General features: G+C 42.3%; 3 protein-coding genes across 14 annotated transcripts in view; all 3 read left to right on the top strand.

Moving 5' to 3' along the window:
* Nucleotides 1-21,133, top strand: part of LOC133583004 (protocadherin gamma-C5-like) — a 212,622-nt gene that overhangs the window by 63,667 nt on the left and 127,822 nt on the right. The window contains exon 1 of one of the 12 annotated variants that reach the window (XM_072912448.1): nucleotides 14,306-17,891. The exons of 10 other annotated variants lie outside the window; for them this stretch is intronic. In XM_072912448.1, the coding sequence (XP_072768549.1) occupies nucleotides 15,489-17,891 (2,403 nt within the window). In that variant the 5' untranslated portion in view covers nucleotides 14,306-15,488. Of the gene's footprint in view, nucleotides 1-14,305; nucleotides 17,892-21,133 lie in introns of those variants that run through there. One more of the 12 variants, XM_072912458.1, reaches the window with a different exon arrangement.
* Nucleotides 619-4,347, top strand: LOC133577021 (protocadherin beta-16-like). Its single transcript, XM_061930506.2, has one exon. The coding sequence runs from the start codon at nucleotides 978-980 to the stop codon at nucleotides 3,402-3,404; it is 2,427 nt and encodes an 808-aa protein (XP_061786490.2). The 5' UTR covers nucleotides 619-977; the 3' UTR covers nucleotides 3,405-4,347.
* LOC133583006 (protocadherin beta-16-like) lies at nucleotides 5,814-10,906 on the top strand. The gene has a single exon (XM_061937122.2). It carries the CDS (start codon nucleotides 6,942-6,944, stop codon nucleotides 9,378-9,380), a length of 2,439 nt encoding a protein of 812 aa, XP_061793106.2. The 5' UTR covers nucleotides 5,814-6,941; the 3' UTR covers nucleotides 9,381-10,906.

The following is a 21,133-nucleotide window of genomic DNA, read 5'->3' on the forward strand; positions in this document are numbered from 1 at the left end:
CTTAATTTGTTTGGGTCATAGAAAAGTCTGAAATACTATTGAATAAATAATATTAGCAATAACCTAACAATATATTTACTAGTATATATATATATATATATATATATATATATATATATATATATATATATATATATATATATATATATAAAATAATAATAAGTAAACAATTTATACCAAAATATATTGTTCCCGAAATACAAAATGTTTAGTAAAAAATATTTTTATAATGATGTATAAAATGCCAGTATAAATACTATTAAAAGTGCTGCCATTAAATAATAACAATTACATAACACTATAATTTTTCGTTTTGTAATTTTTTTATTTTTTTTCGCTTTAATAAATGTAACTTTCCTACATAAAAACAATTATTGACATCTATTTATTTATTTATTTTTTTACTATTACAAAACATTTTAATAGGCCCATTTGACCCGGGGTGTTTTTTGTCTTTCTTGTTCGTCAGTGTTGTTTTAAAAAATTAGATTTTTGTGACTTTAAATGAATACAAAATGTTGCATTTATTTTATACATATATACTATCTGTTATGCTTTAAAAAAAAAAATAATAATACAAATGGAAGACACATAAACTCAATCTTCTCTAGGCAAATTTATAAATATAAATCCATATACTTAAATCTGTTTTCAATTGATATTTTACTAATTGCAAATGTATTATTTTTATAAAGCATGATGTAATAGTTACTCAATTAATCTATTATATTTTCGGCATATATTTTAAGGCCGGGCTGTTATGTGCGAGCAGAAAGAGCAGACATTGGCCAGAGTGTGGCAGTCTTCGACAGGACTTCAGTCAGTCCCTCCCTCTTACACAATGACGTTTCACACAATAAAGCAGTCATTTCCACACAGTCTTCGCTGCAGGAACATCGACTGCTGTTGTCTCTCCTCATCATTTTGTTGGGATTAACACCGATTTTTTTTTTTTTTTACTATAAATTGGGTGAAATATGGATTTTAAGACGATGCCGCGTCAAGTTCTGTTGTTCATCTTAATCACCTCTTTCTTGTCCGTGCTCGGCCAAGTCAGCTACTCGATCCCGGAGGAACTGGAGAAAGGATCTTTGGTGTCTAACGTGGCTCAGGATTTAGGTTTGGACCTGAAAAGACTGAAATCAGGGCGAGCTCGGATCCATTCAGGAGACAGCACGGAATATATCGAGCTGGAGAAAGAAAGGGGGCTCCTCCTTGTGAAGGAGAGGATAGACAGAGAGACGCTGTGTGGTGAGACGACGCTCTGTGCTTTGCATTTGCAGATGATTTTGGAAAATCCTATGGAATTATTTCGAATTACTATTGAAATCACGGACATTAATGACAATTCTCCCAGCTTCGAATCCAGCAGCAAACGCTTTGAGATCAGCGAGTCCGCCATTATCGGCTCTAAATTTGTGTTAGAGGAAGCAATCGACGCTGATATCGGTGCAAATGGTCTGCAAAGCTACTCGCTGACTCCAACTGATAATTTTCATCTTAAAATAGCAAATCAAGCAGACGGGAGTAAAAAGGTGGAGATGATACTGCAGAAGCATCTAGATAGAGAGCAGCAGGAGCAGATTTCATTGTTATTAACAGCCTTTGATGGAGGACAACCACGCAGGTCAGGAACAATGCAGATTAATGTGCATGTGTTAGATGTAAATGATAACGCTCCAGTGTTCACTAAATCTTCATATAAGGCAACTATTAGTGAAAATGCACCTAAAGGAACCAGTGTAATAACTGTTAGTGCATCCGACAAAGACAGTGGCTCCAATGGGAAAATATCATATTCAATAACAAAAAACAAGCTAAGATTATCAGACCTATTTCAGATAAATAGTGCAACTGGAGAGGTTATTTTATTAGGTGACATTGATTATGAGCGAGCTAAATTATTACAAGTAAATATTGAAGCTGTAGACAATGGAGGACTGTCTGATTCAAGTAAGATTATGATTGATATCATTGATGTTAATGACAACAGTCCTCAAATGAAAATACTTTCTAAATCAGATTCCATTTCTGAGGACTCTGCGGAGAATACTGTTGTTACTATGTTAAGCGTTAATGACCCAGACTCTGGCAGCAATGGAGAAGTTAAGTGTAAAATTAACGAAGATATTCCGTTTAAAATAGAAAAAAGTTTAAATGGATTCTATAGTTTAATGACAGAAGTAGCTTTGGATCGAGAATTAGCATCTCAGTATAACATCACAGTGATGTGCTCTGATGAGGGAGTGCCCTCCCTCTCCAGCAGCGTCACTCTCACCTTACACATCTCAGATGTGAACGACAACGCACCTGTCTTTGAGAGGAGCTCATACGAGGCCTCCATTGTAGAAAACAACACTCCAGGTCTTTCTATATTCACAGTGAAAGCCAGAGACGCTGACTGGAACCAGAACGCTCGCCTCTCTTACATGCTGGAGGACTCCTCTGTTAACGGAGTGCCAGTCTCCTCATATGTGTCTGTTAGTGCTGATAGTGGAGTCATCCATGCAGTGCGCTCTTTTGACTACGAGCACCTGAAAGAGTTTAATTTCCGCGTCAGAGCTCAGGATGGAGGCTCTCCTCCTCTTAGCAGCAATGTAAGCATCCGCATACTAATCCAGGACCAGAACGACAACACCCCCCAGGTCCTGTACCCGGTCCAGACGGGCGGCTCGGTGCTGGCTGAAATGGTGCCTCGTTCAGCAGATGTGGGCTATCTGGTGACTAAAGTGGTGGCTGTTGATGTGGACTCTGGACAGAACGCCTGGCTCTCCTATAAAGTGCACAAAGCCACAGACAGGGCGCTGTTTGAAGTGGGCCTACACAATGGAGAAATAAGAACTGTCCGCCAAGTCACTGATAAAGATGCCGTCAAACAAAGACTGAGTGTTCTAGTGGAGGACAACGGGCAGCCCTCTCGTTCAGCTACAGTCATTGTTAACGTGGCGGTGGCGGACAGCTTCCCTGAAGTGCTGTCAGAGTTCACTGACTTTAGCATGCACGACAAGGAGTACAATGACAAGCTGACTTTTTACTTAGTCTTGGCTTTGGCTGTGGTCTCCTTCCTCTTCATCACCTGCTTGCTGCTCATCATATCAGTCAAAGTGTACAGGTGGAGACAGTCTCGCGTCCTGTACCACTCCAACCTCCCTGTCATTCCATATTATCCACCACGTTACTCAGACACTTTGGGGACAGGGACTCTCCAACACGTGTACAATTACGAGGTGTGCAGGACCACCGACTCCAGAAAAAGTGACTTTAAGTTGGACAGAGCTGCTAGTCACAACGTGCTGGTGATGGACCCCAGTTCTACAGGAACCATGCAGAAGATACACAGTGAAAGGAACATCCTGGATGAACCTGACTCTCCTCTAGAGGTTGGTCACTTGCGTTTTATATGAGCAATGCTACATTTCCCAGTCATAATTAGAAATTTGTGGTTGTAGATAACCACTACATATCCCACCAGGCATCACCCTTATTTAAAAAAAAAAATAAATAAATAAATGTTTTTATTATTTTTTAATGACAATAGTGGACATGCATGAAGTTGAATTCTGATTATTTCATATTTAAACACTATACATATATAGATACAGCACCAGAAAATGTAAATATATCCATATGTTGGCTTTCAAAAAAGGCCATATTCCTTATATGTACCACTCATACTGTCAAGGCTTCCTATAATTGGTGTGATCCAAAACTATCCTTGTAGGCTATCCTGTTATAGTGCCATCATGTATTGATCGGTCATTTTTGGACAGGTCAAAACTGTATGGAAATAATTAGTAACATAGGCCCTAGTAGCATAATTGTTGGTTTAAGTTATCTTTCAGATTTTGACATGAATTATACATAATATACCTTTATTGTCTGTGATGTTGCACTTGGACCTTGCTTTTTATTCTTTATCAAGTCTGAGGATGTGTTTTTGAAGTTGGTCTTTGCTATTTTTTTACTTTGTGTGTGTGTGTGTGTGTGTGTGTGTGTGTGTGTGTGTGTGTGTGTGTGTGTGTGTGTGTGTGTGTGTGTGTGTGTGTGTGTGTGTGTGTGTGTCAGCACCTTGGAGAGCGAACACCTGACACTTCTAACTTGTTTTTGTCTTCTTGCGTTTGTCCCCCTGCCATTTTAAATTCATGGCAAATGTTTTCATTTTTTATATTTGTGTGACAGTTGTATCTTTACATGGAACAACTCTCATACTGAGCTTAGGTATATTGTTTGTCATAATATGTGTTTGATAGCACTGGGCAGGTGTGTGTGTGTGTGTGTGTGTGTGTGTGTGTGTGTGTGTGTGTGTGTGTGTGTGTGTGTGTGTGTGTGTGTGTGTGTGTGTGTGTGTGTGTGTGTGTGTGTGTGTGTGTGTGTGTGTGTGTGTGTGTGTACTTATTGGGGACGTCTTTCTGTTTACAAAGTCACTTTAGGGGACGTTTGACGTTATGGCGACCAAAATAAAGGTCCCCTGAAGGGAAACCTGTTTACAAAATCACTGTAGGAGATTTGTTTTGGGGACTTTTGCAAACTTTTCAAACTTTTCTTCCCCACTCACAGTTTGACTTTGCTGGGTGGGTTTTGGACATGTCGGGGTCACCCCCGGACTCGGGTGGAACGCGGCGGGACTTGTGGGACTCGAACCTGGGTATCATTTTTGATCATTTTTGGGACTTATGCCCACTTTTCCAACTTTTCTTCCACACTCACAGTGTGACTTTGCTGGGTGGGTTTTGGACATGTCGGGGGCACCCCCGGGCTCGGGTGGAACGCGGCGGGACCTGTGGGACTCGAACCTTGGTGTCATTTTTTATCATTTTCGAGACTTTTGCCCACTTTTCCAACTTTTCTTCCACACTCACAGTGCGACTTTGCTGGGTGCGTTTTGGACATGTCGGGGGCACTCCCGGACTCGGGTGGAACGCGGCGGGACTTCTGGGACTCGAACCTGGGTGTCATTTTTGATAATTTTTGGGACTTTTGCCCACTTTCCCAACTTTTCTTCCCCACTCACAGTGTGACTTTGCTGGGTGCGTTTTGGGCATGTTGGGCACCCCAGGACTTGTGTGGCCGGCTGCGGGACTTGTGATACTCAAACCTGGGTTTTTTTTGTTTTTTTTTACATGTTGACCGCGTCAGGGATATTTGCCCTGCTAGCCTACCAGTATAGGTGTGTGTGTGTGTGTGTGTGTGTGTGTGTGTGTGTGTGTGTGTGTGTGTGTGTGTGTGTGTGTGTGTGTGTGTGTGTGTGTGTGTGTGTGTGTGTGTGTGTGTGTTAAAGTTAAAGTACCAATGATTGTCACACACACACTAGGTGTGGTGACAACTGTCCTCTATATTTGACCCATCTCCTTGTTCACCCCCTGTGAGGTGAGGGGAGCAGTGGGCAGCAGCGATGCCGCGCCCGGGAATCATTTTTGGTGATGTAACCCCCACTTCCAACCCTTGATGCTGAGTGCCAAGCAGGGAGGTAATGGCTCCCATTTTTATAGTCTTTGGTATGACTCGGCCGGGGTTTGAACTCACAACCTACCGATCTCAGGGCGGAAACGTGTGTGTGTGTGTGTGTGTGTGTGTGTGTGTGTGTGTGTGTGTGTGTGTGTGTGTGTGTGTGTGTGTGTGTGTGTGTGTGTGTGTGTGTGTGTGTGTTAAAGTTAAAGTTAAAGTTAAAGTACCAATGATTGTCACACACACACTAGGTGTGGTGAAATTTGTCCTATGCATTTGACCCATAACCCTTGTTCACCCCCTGTGAAGTGAGGGGAGCAGTGGGCAGCAGCGGTGCCACGCCCGGGAATCATTTTTGGTGATGTAACCCCCACTTCCAACCCTTGCTGCTGAGTGCCAAGCAGGGAGGTAATGGCTCCCATTTTTATAGTCTTTGGTAGGACTCGGCCGGGGTTTGAACTCACAACCTACCGATCTCAGGGCGGAAACGTGTGTGTGTGTGTGTGTGTGTGTGTGTGTGTGTGTGTGTGTGTGTGTGTGTGTGTGTGTGTGTGTGTGTTAAAGTTAAAGTACCAATGATTGTCACACACACACTAGGTGTGGAGACATTTGTCCTCTATATTTGACCCATCCCCTTGTTCACCCCCTGTGAAGTGAGGGGAGCAGTGGGCAGCAGCGGTGCCACGCCCGGGAATCATTTTTGGTGATGTAACCCCCACTTCCAACCCTTGCTGCTGAGTGCCAAGCAGGGAGGTAATGGCTCCCATTTTTATAGTCTTTGGTAGGACTCGGCCGGGGTTTGAACTCACAACCTACCGATCTCAGGGCGGAAACGTGTGTGTGTGTGTGTGTGCGTGTGTGTGTGTGTGTGTGTGTGTGTGTGTGTGTGTGTGTGTGTGTGTGTGTGTGTGTGTGTGTGTGTGTGTGTGTGCGTGTGTAAGGACCAGGCTTGTTGTCCACGTGACATATAGTTCAGCACCATGGACAGTGACTCTGTCATCACTGGTCCACAGTATGAATTCACTTTCTGCTTTCAGCTTTGTTGTTATTGCTTTCAGTTTTTGTTGTTTACTGCTTTTGAATCCTGTATTTAAATGTCGACGTCGCGTGAATAAATCTGCTGATTATATTTTAGCAGTGTTTTATTTAAATATTAAATACATAATTGTGAATGAGTTGTATTGTGTTAAGTCTCTTGACTGATCCATTTGGATATTTGTCCTTTTTAAATATTGTTTTGGGTGCACTTGCACAATGTGGACTCTTAGGGACGCTGTTGCCCTTTTTTTTGCAGTTTGCTTTTTTATTTTTTTTGTTGCCTTTGTCACAATCCACTCAGCACGTTGATGGAACACGGTGTCAGTCGAAGAAGGAGCGCATTGTGCACGGATATATTCTACTTTGGATTTTACACCCACATTGAAAAGAAGTAGCGCTGCTTTTTTTGTATTTTCCTATTTTTACATCCATTGGATTTGGTTACAAAAAGGGAATTAATGGCCGTGCCTGCAGTGGAATCAGCCAGGACAATGAGACGACAAGTATTGTTCATCTCCTTCTTCTGCATCAGCTGCGTGATAGGGCAGGTCACCTACTCCATACCAGAGGAAATGGCAAAGGGATCTTTAATCGGCAACATAGCCCGAGATTTGGGATTAGACGTCAAGAGGCTGAGGGCGGGCAAAGCGCGCATTTACACGGGAGACAGCGCTCAGTACATCGAGCTGAACAGAGAGCGAGGGCTCCTCCTTATCAAGGGAAAAATAGACAGGGAGATGTTGTGCAGGCAGACGACGCCCTGCGCGCTCCATTTCCAAATCACGCTTGAAAACCCGCTGGAGTTGTTCCCCATCACCGTGGAAATCACGGACATAAATGACAATGCGCCACTGTTCCAGAAAGATGAAAGGAAATTTGAAATAAGCGAATCTGCCGTGGTGGGCTCCAAATTCATGCTGGAGAAAGCGTTTGATCCTGACATAGGACTGAATGGTCTTCAGCGGTACACACTGACGCCGAGTGACAGCTTTATGCTCAAATTGCACAGTCAGTCAGACGGCAGTAAAAAGGTGGAAATGGTGCTGCAAAAGCCGCTTGACAGAGAAAAACAGGAGCACGTAGCTTTGGTTTTGACCGCCGAGGACGGAGGAGAACCGCAGCTGAGTGGAACCATGCAAATACACGTCAATGTTCTCGACGCGAACGACAATGCGCCAGTATTCAGCAAGGCCGCGTACAAAGCGAGCATCACGGAGAACTCCGCCATTGGAACGCTCATCACTAAAGTGAGCGCGTCGGACGCAGACAAGGGCGCAAACGGAGATGTGGCGTATGTGATAGGAAACAGCATGGACACTGCGTCCAAGTTATTTCACATTAACGGCGACGGTGACGTCACGCTAATTGGTGCAATAGATTATGAAAAAGAGAAAATATACCACGTGGACATAGAGGCTATTGATCAAGGCGGGTTGTCGGATTCCAGTAAAATAATTATTGATGTAATTGATGTGAATGACAACAGCCCCATTGTCAATATGATTTCATCATCTGGCTCTGTGCCAGAAGATGCGAGCCTTAAAACTGTCATAGCTTTAATGAGTGTCAGTGACCCGGATTCTGATGCTAATGGTCAGGTCCACTGTGCGATAGGTGAGAATACACCTTTTGCTATTAAAACGACGTCAAATAACTTTTATAGTTTAGTGACGGACAGTGAATTAGACCGAGAGAGGTCAAGTGAGTATAACATCACAGTGATGTGTTCCGATGAGGGAGTGCCCTCCCTCTCCAGCAGCGTCACTCTCACCTTACACATCTCAGATGTGAACGACAACGCACCTGTCTTTGAGAGGAGCTCATACGAGGCCTCCATTGTAGAAAACAACACTCCAGGTCTTTCTGTATTTAAAGTGAAAGCCAGAGACGCTGACTGGAACCAGAACGCTCGTCTCTCTTACATGCTGGAGGACTCCTCTGTTAACGGAGTGCCAGTCTCCTCATATGTGTCTGTTAGTGCTGATAGTGGAGTCATCCATGCAGTGCGCTCTTTTGACTACGAGCACCTGAAAGAGTTTAATTTCCGCGTCAGAGCTCAGGATGGAGGTTCCCCTCCTCTCAGCAGCAACGTGAGCGTTCGCATCCTGGTCCAGGACCAGAACGACAACGCCCCCCAGGTTCTGTACCCGGTCCAGACGGGCGGCTCGGTGCTGGCTGAAATGGTGCCTCGTTCAGCAGATGTGGGCTATCTGGTGACTAAAGTGGTGGCTGTGGATGTGGACTCTGGACAGAACGCCTGGCTCTCCTATAAAGTGCACAAAGCCACAGACAGGGCGCTGTTTGAAGTGGGCCTACACAATGGAGAAATAAGAACTGTCCGCCAAGTCACTGATAAAGATGCCGTCAAACAAAGACTGAGTGTTCTAGTGGAGGACAACGGGCAGCCCTCTCGTTCAGCTACAGTCATTGTTAACGTGGCGGTGGCGGACAGCTTCCCGGAAGTGCTGTCAGAGTTCACTGACTTTAGCATGCACGACAAGGAGTACAATGACAAGCTGACTTTTTACTTAGTCTTGGCTTTGGCTGTGGTCTCCTTCCTCTTCATCACCTGCTTGCTGCTCATCATATCAGTCAAAGTGTACAGGTGGAGACAGTCTCGCGTCCTGTACCACTCTAACCTCCCTGTCATTCCATATTATCCACCACGTTACTCAGACACTTTGGGGACAGGGACTCTCCAACACGTGTACAATTACGAGGTGTGCAGGACCACCGACTCCAGAAAAGGTGACTTTAAGTTGGACAGAGCTGCGAGTCACAACGTGCTGGTAATGGACCCCAGTTCTACAGGAACCATGCAGAAGATACACAGTGAAAGGAACATTCTGGATGAACCTGACTCTCCTCTAGAGGTTGGTCACTTCTGTTTTATTTGAGTTCCACACTAAATGTTTTTATTTACCTGTCGTATGGTTGTGGATAATGTTGCGTTTTGGACCAGTTGTTCCTCCCAGGGAATTCAAGTCACAAGTCGCTCCCAAGCTCTTTACGACACTTAAAGCTGAGTTGAAAAACCACCAGAGACAGAATAAGTACTTTGTAATATATTTTCAAAGCTTTGCAGATATACATTTGAGACCAGTCCAGCATAGAACATTCTATCGCCCCGCCAAACTGGTCTGTCTCCCCCCGAAACACCCTCTCCCCTCTTAAGTCGCAGGCAGTCATCTTTCTCTAGCCAAAACAAATGCTTATTATCGCTCTCTCTAACATTCCTCACTTCAAGGTTAAGCACACAGTTTTGCAGACAACCAAAAGACCACATTTGGAAGAAAAACACTAGCTGTTTTGTAATATGACAATGAAATCAAAAGAAGTAACATTTAAATTCGGATATATGTAAATATCTGCCTCCGACAATAACTAAAAATGTTCTCCACATGAGCTGTGGATCTTTGATCAGTTCTTTCCTTCTTCGGTGTATAAATATAGGCAGAAGGTTGTTTCTTGGTGTAGGTTTAAAGTTGTCCTATACACTTTTTTTTACATATGGTGGTTTAAACAGTGCTCTGTGAGATGTTCAAAGCTTGGGAAACTGCATTGTTCACTTACTTTGTTTTAAAATTCTCCACAAATTTTTCTCTTACAAGTTTGGTTGGTCATTTGTGTTTTATTTGAGTTCCACACTAAATGTTTTTACTTACCTGTCGTATTGTTGTGGATAAATAAAAAAATTATCCACATGAGCTGTGGATATTTGATCAGTTCTTTCCTTCTTCGGTGTATAAATATAGGCAGAAGGTTGTGTCTTGGTGTAAGTTTAAAGTTGTCCTATACACCTTTTTACATATGGTGGTTTAAACAGTGCTCTGTGAGATGTTCAAAGCTTGGGAAACTGCATTGTTGACTTACTTTGTTTTAAAATTCTCCACAAATGTTTCTCTTACAAGTTTTGCAAGCTCCTTGGACGTCATGATGTTTGCTCTTTTTTTCTCTTAATAATTCTCGGAGGCCATACCATAATAGCTGCATCTTTTCTGAGGTTAGATTAAACACAGCTGGACTCAATTTAATTATTATTTCAATATTTGATCATTCAGCAATCGTCAGACGACTTCTAAAAGCAATTGCTTGCACTCAAAGCGGGTCGATTCCTTTTACACGCCACACTTTTCAGTTTTGTATTCCAATTGAAAACACAATTGTCTTTCGACTTCACCATTGTGTACCAGTCTGTGTTGTTCTTTCACATAAAATTACAATAAATTATATTTACGTTCCTGGTTGTGATGTACAAAATGTGGAACATTTCAAAGTATATGAGTATTTTACAAGCCACTGTTTATGCATGCAGGCTATTGCTACTGCCTGATGTCAGCTGTTTGTTTTACTCTTAAGGTGTTGTTGATGGACAGCATTAGAGCTGTGAATCTTTGGGTGTCCCACGATTCGATTCAATGTCGATTTTTTTCGATTCAACGCAATTCTCGATTCAAAAATGATATTTTCCCGATTCAAAATGATTCTCTATTCATTCAATACATAGGATTTCAGCAGGATCTAACCCAGTCTGCTTACATGCAAGCAGAGTAGTAGATGTTTGTAAAAAGCTTTTATAATTGTAAAGGACAATGTTTTATCAACTGATTGCAATAATGTTAATTTGTTTTAACTATTAAATGAACCAAAAATATGACTTATTTTATCTTTGTGAAAATATTGGACACAGTGTGTTGTCAAGCTTATGAGATGTGATGCAAGTGTAAGCCACTGTGACACTATTGTTCTTTTTTATTTTTATAAATGTCTAATGATAATGTCAATGAGGGATTTTTAATCACTGCTATGTTGAAATTGTAACTAATATTGATACTGTTGTTGATAATATTCATTTTTGTTTCACTACTTTTGGATTGTTCTGTGTCGTGTTTGTGTCTCCTCTCAATCGCTCTGATTATTGCAGTGTTGCTCGGTCTGGTTTGGTTTTGGAATTGGATTGCATTGTTATGGCATTGCTGTGTCTTGTTTTGTTGGATTTATACATTTTAAAAAAAATAAAATAAAATAAAATAAAAAATAATGTAAAAAAAATAAAAATAATAAAAAATAAATCGATTTTTTTGAAAATGAGAATCGATTCTGAATTGTACAACGTGAGAATCACGATTCGAATTCGAATCGATTTTTTCCCACGCCCCTAATAAGTATGCATCATTTTATTCAAACAACTTGGCACCACATATTTAATTTAGCTATGCAATATGGGAAACACATTTTGGATGAACACACTAGTGGTTAGTTGGATAGATCAGTGTTTTTCAACCTTTTTTGAGCCAAGGCACATTTTTTGCGTTGAAAAAATCCAGAGGCACACCACCAGCAGAAATCATTAAAAAACTAAACTCAGTTGACAGTAAAAAGTCGTTGTCACAATTGTTGGATATGACTTTAAACCATAACAAGCATGCATCAATATAGCTCTTGTCTCAAAGTAGGTGACCTGTCACCACCTGTCACATCACGCTGTGTGTAGTGTTTTAGTTCTTGTCTTGCGCTCCTATTTTGGTGTATTTTTCTCTTGTTTTTGGTATTTTCCTGCAGCAGCTTCTTGTCTTCCTTTGAGCGATATTTCCTGCATCTACTTTGTTTTAGCAATCAAGAATATTTCAGTGGTTTTTATCCTTCTTTGTGGGGACATTGTTGATTGTCATGTCATGTTCGGATGTACTTTGTGGACGGCGTCTTTGCTTCACAGTAAGTCTTTGCTGTCGTCCAGCATTCTGTTTTTTTCCCCCTTTGTAGCCAGTTCAGTTTTAGTTTTGTTCTGCGTAGCCTTCCCTAAGCTTCAATGCCTTTTCTTAGGGGCACTCACTTTTCGTTTGTTTTTGGTTTAAGCATTGGACACCTTTTTACCTGCCCCCCGGAGACAAATACATTTTCTAAAAAAATAAAAAAATAAAAAAAAGTCTAAGTATTTGTGTCAACTTTACTTATAATTTATATGCAAATCATCCATCAATTTGTGAGTAAAAATATACCAAATGCATGCCATCGACAATTGTGCAATAATATCATGAGACGATTATACGATTATATTCATCCATAATCACTGTTACAAAAGGCCCTGTGAAGGGCAGCCATAACTGCGATGCGGCCCTCGAAGAAAACGAGTTTGACACCTCTGCCCTAAGTGCTATTAATTTATATACCTGTAATGATTACAGCTTAATAAATTAGTGTGATGCGTGTGCAAATGATGCTTCACTTTTATAAAAATGACACATTGATATTTAACATGCAACTTCTATTTCAATATGAATTGGCGCACTAAAAGTTTGCTTGAAACATTTAGACTCTAGGTGTCAAAGTCAAGGCTCGAGGGCCAGATCCAGCATGCGAATGAATGATCTTTGGCCCCCCGGAATGATATTTGATTAGTATTCGTGCTGTTTTGCACGCACCAAAACTCCATCAGTGTTGGTGCTAGGAATTTTCAAAATGGGGTCCCAGGGACCCCATCAAGTCATAAAAATTGGGTCCCACAGTAATTTTTGGGGGTGCCACTTTTTTGTAAGCGTTTTGTAAACAAATGATAAATGTATGCATTATCCTGTTATATATCACATTTTATATTGTGTTTTGGAAAAAAAGGTTGTCATCGGCGTGGCGAAGTTGGTGGAGTGGCCGTGCCAGCAATCGGAGTGTTGCTGGTTACTGGGGTTCAATCCCCACCTTCTACCATCCTGGTCACGTCCGTTGTGTCCTTGGGCAAGACACTTCACCCCTTGCTCCTGATGGCTGCTGGTTAGCGCCTTGCATGGCAGCTCCCGCCATCAGTGTGTGAATGTGTGTATGAATGGGTGAATGTGGAAATACTGTCAAAAGCGCTTTGAGCACCTTGAAGGTAGAAAAGCGCTATACAAGTATAACCCATTTATCATTATCTCTTGCTGCCATGCAATTGTATTGTTTTTAGCGGTCTACCCCTAGCAATGGACGGATAAAAAAAGAGAAACATTTTATTTATTTACATTTTTATTACCGTATTTTTCGGAGTATAAGTCACACCGGAGTATAAGTCGCACCTGCCGAAAATACATAATAAAGAAGGAAAAAAACATGTATAAGTCGCACTGGAAAAAACTATGAAAAAAACTGCGATTTATAGTCCGAAAAATACGGTAATTGGCAGTTTTTATTGATGACTAGGTAGTTGTTTTAAATTTTTAGTCAAATGAATATGCAGCAGTCGTATTTTTTTCTAATGTTCAAAATAACTTGAGGATTTGCTTCGTTATACCCAGAAATACATCAAATAAGTGTTTATTTTCATAAGTCCTATAGCACAAGTGTAAGGAAACTATAAGTGGTGTTATCGTCTTTTTAGGAATCTAACAGAGTTCGTGGCTCTAGGTGGGTTTTTTGGGGGGGAAATGGGCTCCAATGGCTCTTTGTATGCTAAAGTTTGCCGACCTCTCACCTATACTTACACGTCAATAAAAGTCATGCTGTCATCGCAACATTTACATGAAATATAACAAAATATGGTTGACAATGGTATTATCCATCCATCCATTTGCTACCGCTTATTCCCCTCGGGATCGCGGGGGGCGCTGGAGCCTATCTCAGCTACAATCGGGCGGAAGGCGGGGTACACCCTGGACAAGTCGCCACCTCATCGCAGGGCCAACACAGATAGACAGACCAATGGTATTATAATGACATGAAATAAAAAGGTAATTTGAACACAACATTCTGAAAAAGTCGACTTGTCCAGGGTGTACCCCGCCTTCCGCCCGAATGCAGCTGAGATAGGCTCCAGCACCCCCAGTGACCCCAAAAAAAGGACAAACGGTAGAAAAATGGATGGATGGATTCTGAAAAAGTCCCAAAAGAGATAGAAGTGATGCTAAGGCAGTTCGGTACCTTGTTGGAGGTACCGAACCCCATCAGTTTCATTTGCGCATTCACCGAACCCTTCTCTAGTGAAAAAAATATATATATATTTATTTCAAATTCAAGAAAAAGTCATATGTTTTTTTTACTGGTGCACAAATTGAAGCGTGCATGAACATCACCTTGTTCCAAGAACAAAACCAACACAGTGCATGAACTCACAACAAATTACACACCTTACACACATTATCATGAATCGATTAACGTGGACCCCGACTTAAACAAGTTGAAAAATGTATTCGGGTGTTACCATTTAGTGGTCAATTGTACGGAATATGTACTGTACTGTGTAAACTGTATTGTGTATTCTCTTCCTTTGCAATCTGCTAGTAAAAGTTTCAATCGATCAATCAAAAAAACCTGCAAATCAGATGGAAATGTAGGTCACAGCCCTTATGCGACATTTCCATCGACAATATATTAAAATGTGTTTTATTTTCATACGTCAAGATCCCAGAACTCTCCAAAATAACAACTGTTAAATTAAAATAAAATAAATAAAATGAAATATAATAAATCAAGTAACCAGTATTTGTTGACATTCGGTTTCAAAGCCAAAGGGAGCCACGGCGGAGGCATGAAAGAGCCGCATGCGGCTCCAGAGCTGCGGGTTGCAGACCCCTGGTATAGGTGAAGTGATGTGAATTATATTTACATAGCGCTTTTCTCTAGTGACTCAAAGCACAAGTTACATTTTTACACCAGGGAGGGGTGACACGCTTCTGTTACCTGATAGTGATGCGTTTGTGGTCCATTTGAAACATCCTCAGCATGAGTTTTTGCTCTTGCTATTAAAAAAAAACTGTATTTTATCATTCGTCCTGCAGTTTCACATGTTGAACTCTTAGGGACGCTGTAGTCCGTGATGTCGCTGATACAGCAGCCGTGCCTCCATTAAAAGAAGACAGTTTACAGAGAAAAAAGGCAAACCACAGGAAGAGACGCTTTGGACCGCAGCACATAACCTCACTGGGACTATTTTGTGACATTTTTTTAGGAATAACAGACCCCATCCACTCGTTGTTGGGATATATTGTCTTTTGGATTCGTTTTAGGCAGCACTGAGGTGTGTTTCTGACCTGAACGTGATGCCAAGGAGAACAATGAGACGGCAAGTAGTGTTTTTCATCTCCTTGCTGTTCATCGGCGCTGCATCCGCGCAGATCAACTATTCCATCCGTGAGGAAATGCAAGCGGGCTCCTTAGTGGGACATATAGCCGAGGATTTGGGTATGGGCGTGCAGAGACTGAAGGCACGCAATGCTCGTGTTTATTTTGGTGAGAGCAAACAATACATGGAGCTGAATAAAGACAGGGGCGTTCTCCTCATCAAGGAGCGGATAGACCGAGAGGCGCTTTGCGCGCAGTCGACGCCTTGCGCGCTCCACTTTCAGATTATTCTAGAGAACCCCATCGAGTTTTATAAAATAATTGTGGAGCTTGTGGATATCAACGACCACGCCCCTGCCTTCGAGAAGGGCGACATTAAATTCAAAATAAGCGAATCTGCAGTGATAGGCTCGAAATTTGATTTGGAACCGGCGGTGGATCTTGATGTTGGAATGAATGGACTCCAAACGTACGTTCTGGAACCGTCTGATAATTTTGCATTAAAGCTGCATGATCAAGCAGACGGCTCCAGGAGCGTCGAGATGGTTTTAAAGCAAAGTCTGGACAGAGAGAAAAAGGAGCATTTGCGTCTTGTGCTGACGGCTGTCGATGGAGGAGAGCCGCAGTTGTCTGGCACGATGCAGATTCTTATCACCGTGTTAGATGTTAACGATAACGCACCCGTGTTTACTAAACCTGTTTATAAAGCTACGGTTGCAGAAAACACCCTCAAAGGCACCGTCGTGACAAAAGTCAGCGCGTCAGATGCTGATCACGGATCTAATGCTAAAATAATATATTCAATAAGAAATACCATGGGCGATGTAAAACATTTGTTTAACATAAATGAGCACAGTGGTGAAGTCACGCTGATTGGAAATGTAGACTACGAGAAATCACGCAACTATCAAATTAATGTGCGCGCGAGTGACGATGGCGGACTGACGGACAGCTGCAAAGTAATCGTGGACATCGTGGACGTGAACGACAACAGCCCGCTGATCGACGTCATGTCTAAGACGAATGTCATATCCGAGGACGTCCGCGGCGAAACCGTTGTGACGATCATTAACGTTCAAGATCAAGATGATGGCGAGAATGGAAAAGTAGAGTGTGCGATAAATCAAAATATCCCCTTTGTGTTAAAGTCAACTGATACTAATTTCTACAGTTTAGTGACGGACGGTGAATTGGACCGAGAGAGGTCAAGTGAGTATAACATCACAGTGATGTGCTCTGATGAGGGAGTGCCCTCCCTCTCCAGCAGCGTCACTCTCACCTTACACATCTCAGATGTGAACGACAACGCACCTGTCTTTGAGAGGAGCTCTTATGAGGCCTCCATTGTAGAAAACAACACTCCAGGTCTTTCTATATTCACAGTGAAAGCCAGAGACGCTGACTGGAACCAGAACGCTCGCCTCTCTTACATGCTGGAGGACTCCTCTGTTAACGGAGTGCCAGTCTCCTCATATGTGTCTGTTAGTGCTGATAGTGGAGTCATCCATGCAGTGCGCTCTTTTGACTACGAGCACCTGAAAGAGTTTAATTTCCGCGTCAGAGCTCAGGATGGAGGTTCTCCTCCTCTCAGCAGCAACGTGAGCGTTCGCATCCTGGTCCAGGACCAGAACGACAACGCCCCCCAGGTTCTGTACCCGGTCCAGACGGGCGGCTCGGTGCTGGCTGAAATGGTGCCTCGTTCAGCAGATGTGGGCTATCTGGTGACTAAAGTGGTGGCTGTTGATGTGGACTCTGGACAGAACGCCTGGCTCTCCTATAAAGTGCACAAAGCCACAGACAGGGCGCTGTTTGAAGTGGGCCTACACAATGGAGAAATAAGAACTGTCCGCCAAGTCACTGATAAAGATGCCGTCAAACAAAGACTGAGTGTTCTAGTGGAGGACAACGGGCAGCCCTCTCGTTCAGCTACAGTCATTGTTAACGTGGCGGTGGCGGACAGCTTCCCTGAAGTGCTGTCAGAGTTCACTGACTTTAGCATGCACGACAAGGAGTACAATGACAAGCTGACTTTTTACTTAGTCTTGGCTTTGGCTGTGGTCTCCTTCCTCTTCATCACCTGCTTGCTGCTCATCATATCAGTCAAAGTGTACAGGTGGAGACAGTCTCGCGTCCTGTACCACTCCAACCTCCCTGTCATTCCATATTATCCACCACGTTACTCAGACACTTTGGGGACAGGGACTCTCCAACACGTGTACAATTACGAGGTGTGCAGGACCACCGACTCCAGAAAAAGTGACTTTAAGTTGGACAGAGCTGCTAGTCACAACGTGCTGGTGATGGACCCCAGTTCTACAGGAACCATGCAGAAGATACACAGTGAAAGGAACATTCTGGATGAACCTGACTCTCCTCTAGAGGTTGGTCACTTCTGTTTTATTTGAGTTCCACACTAAATGTTTTTATTTACCTGTCGTATGGTTGTGGATAATGTTGCGTTTTGGACCAGTTGTTCCTCCCAGGGAATTCAAGTCACAAGTCGCTCCCAAGCTCTTTACGACACTTAAAGCTGAGTTGAAAAACCACCAGAGACAGAATAGGTATTTTGTAATATATTTTCAAAGCTTTGCAGATATACATTTGAGACCAGTCCAGCATAGAACATTCTATCGCCCCGCCAAACTGGTCCGTCTCCCCCCGAAACACCCTCTCCCCTCTTAAGTCGCAGGCAGTCATCTTTCTCTAGCCAAAACAAATGCTTATTATCGCTCTCTCTAACATTCCTCACTTCAAGGTTAAGCACACAGTTTTGCAGACAACCAAAAGACCACATTTGGAAGAAAAACACTAGCTGTTTTGTAATATGACAATGAAATCAAAAGAAGTAACATTTAAATTCGGATATATGTAAATATCTGCCTCCGACAATAACTAAAAATTTTCTCCACATGAGCTGTGGATCTTTGATCAGTTATTTCCTTCTTCGGTGTATAAATATAGGCAGAAGGTTGTTTTTTGGTGTAGGTTTAAAGTTGTCCTATACACTTTTTTTACATATGGTGGTTTAAACAGTGCTCTGTGAGATGTTCAAAGCTTGGGAAACTGCATTGTTCACTTACTTTGTTTTAAAATTCTCCACAAATTTTTCTCTTACAAGTTTGGTTGGTCATTTGTGTTTTATTTGAGTTCCACACTAAATGTTTTTACTTACCTGCCGTATGGTTGTGGATAACTAAAAATGTTCTCCACATGAGCTGTGGATCTTTGATCAGTTCTTTCCTTTTTTGTTGTATAAATATAGGTAGAAGGTTGTTTCTTGGTGTAGGTTTAAAGTTGTCCTATACACTTTTTTTTTTACATATGGTGGTTTAAACAGTGCTCTGTGAGATGTTCAAAGCTTGGGAAACTGCATTGTTGACTTACTTTGTTTTAAAATTCTCCACAAATGTTTCCCTTACAAGTTTTGCAAGCTCCTTGGACGTCATGATGTTTGCTCTTTTTTTCTCTCAATAATTCTCTGAGGCCATCACATAATAGTTGCATCTTTTCTGAGGTTAGATTAAACACAGCTGGACTCAATTTTAAATATTATGTCAATATTTGATCATTCAGCAATCGTCAGACAACCTCTAAAGGCAATTGCTTGCACTCAAAGCAGGCTGATTCCTTTTACTTTTTCTATTTGAAAACACAATTGTCCTTCGACTTCACAATTTGGTGCCAGTCTGTGTTGTTCTTTCACATAAAATTACAATAAATTATATTTACGTTCCTGGTTGTGACGTACCAAATGTGGAACGCTTCAAAACATATGAATATTTTATACTAGCCACTGTTTATGCACGTGTACTATTGCTGGTGGCTGATGTCAGCTCTTTGTTTTACTCTTAACCTGACTCTTCCTTTAGAGGTTGGTCACTTGTGTTTTATTTCAGTTATAGTAACTGTTTTTATTTGCCTATACCAGGGGTGGGCAACCTTTACCAGTCAAAGAGCCATTTTGACCAGTTTCACAAATTAAAGTAAACGATGGGAGCCACAAAAATCTTTTGAAATTTAACATGAAATAACACTGTTTACGAAGTTTTTTTTTTTGCTTTGTGCTATGTATTAACCAAGGGTCTCAGACACGCGGCCCGCACCTTAACATGGAAATTCAATGGTAGTGCGGCCCGCGTGTTTTATATGGATGACGCTTGACAGCGTCATACTTGACAAGCCGTAGTCTGTCGATTTTTCCGGCATACTACTACTTTCAGGACAACTATTCTCCCAAATGTGCCGTGATGGTACAGCATTTAGCACTCGCTACAACCAACGTGGGGCTTCTGCTTGAACATGAAAGTGACAGCAAGGCATACTTGGTCAACAACCACACAGGTTACACTGACGGTGGCGGTATAAAAAACTTTAACACTCTTACTAATAATGCGCCACACTGTGAACCCACACCAAACAAGAATGACAAACACATTTCGGGAGAACATCTGCACCGTAACACAACATAAACACAACAAAACAAATACCCAGAATCCCATGCAGCCTTAACTCTTCCGGGCTACATTATACACCAAACCCCGCCCACCTCAACCAACGCACAGAGAGGAGGGGGGAGGTTGATGTGTGAGGGAGCAGGGTTGGGGTGGGGGCGGGGTTTGGTGGTGTATAATGGAGCCCGGAAGAGTCAGGGCTGCATGGGATTCTGGGTATTTGTTCTGTTGTGTTTATGTTGTGTTAAGGTGCCGATGTTCTCCCGCAATGTGTTTGTCATTCTTGTTTGGTTTTGGTTCAAAGTGTGGCGCATTATTAGTAAGAGTGTTAAAGTTGTTTTATATGGCCACCGTCAGTGTAACCTGTGTGGCTGTTGACCAAGTATGCCTTGCTGTCACTTGTGTGTGCTAGCTGAAAAAGCATACAAGAAAAGGCTGGGCTGGCACGCTGATAATGCAGATTGTAGAGGGTGGTAAATGCTGTACCGTCACGGCACGCCCTTATTATCATTGCAAGGGCGAAAATCGGAGAATATTAATTACGGGAGGTTTCTGCGAGAGGCACTGAAATCCGCAAGTCTTTTGGGAAAATCAGGGGGCCGGCAAGTATGCAGCTGAGCCGCATCAGAGTGATCAAAGAGCCGCATGCGGCTCCGGAGCCGCGGGTTGCCGACCCCTGGCCTATACTAACTAACTAACTAACTAACCTACTCAGTGGCCTACTGGTTAGAGTCCTGAGATCGGTAGGTTGTGAGTTCAAACCCCGGCCGAGTCATACCAAAGACTGTAAAAATGGGAGCCATTACCTCCCTGCTTGGCAATCAGCATCAAGGATTGGAATTGGGGGTTAAATCACCAAAAATGATTCCCGGGCGCTGCCACCGCTGCTGCTCACTGCTCCCCTCACCTCCCAGGGGGTGATCAAGGGTGATGGGTCAAATGCAGAGCATAATTTCGCCACACCTAGTGTGTGTGTGACAATCATTGGTACTTTAATTGTAACTTTAACTTTAAAAGTGCATGGTTGTAGATAACCACAACATACTCAACCAGGCATAATCATAGCTGTTTACAATGTTACCAATGCGGATACTTACAGCACAATATTTCATAGTAAGACTTTTACATATAACCGGTAATGTTATGCTCATTTTTATCCTATCTTGTAAAGA

This window comes from Nerophis lumbriciformis, linkage group LG36 (assembly GCF_033978685.3).
Source record: "Nerophis lumbriciformis linkage group LG36, RoL_Nlum_v2.1, whole genome shotgun sequence".
Lineage (NCBI taxonomy): Eukaryota > Metazoa > Chordata > Actinopteri > Syngnathiformes > Syngnathidae > Nerophis > Nerophis lumbriciformis.

What these genes read in the sequence shown, in the direction of transcription:
- LOC133577021 (XM_061930506.2), top strand. Translation starts at nt 978, where the DNA reads ATGGATTTTAAGACGATGCCGCGTCAAGTTCTGTTGTTCATCTTAATC.
- LOC133583006 (XM_061937122.2), top strand. Translation starts at nt 6,942, where the DNA reads ATGGCCGTGCCTGCAGTGGAATCAGCCAGGACAATGAGACGACAAGTA.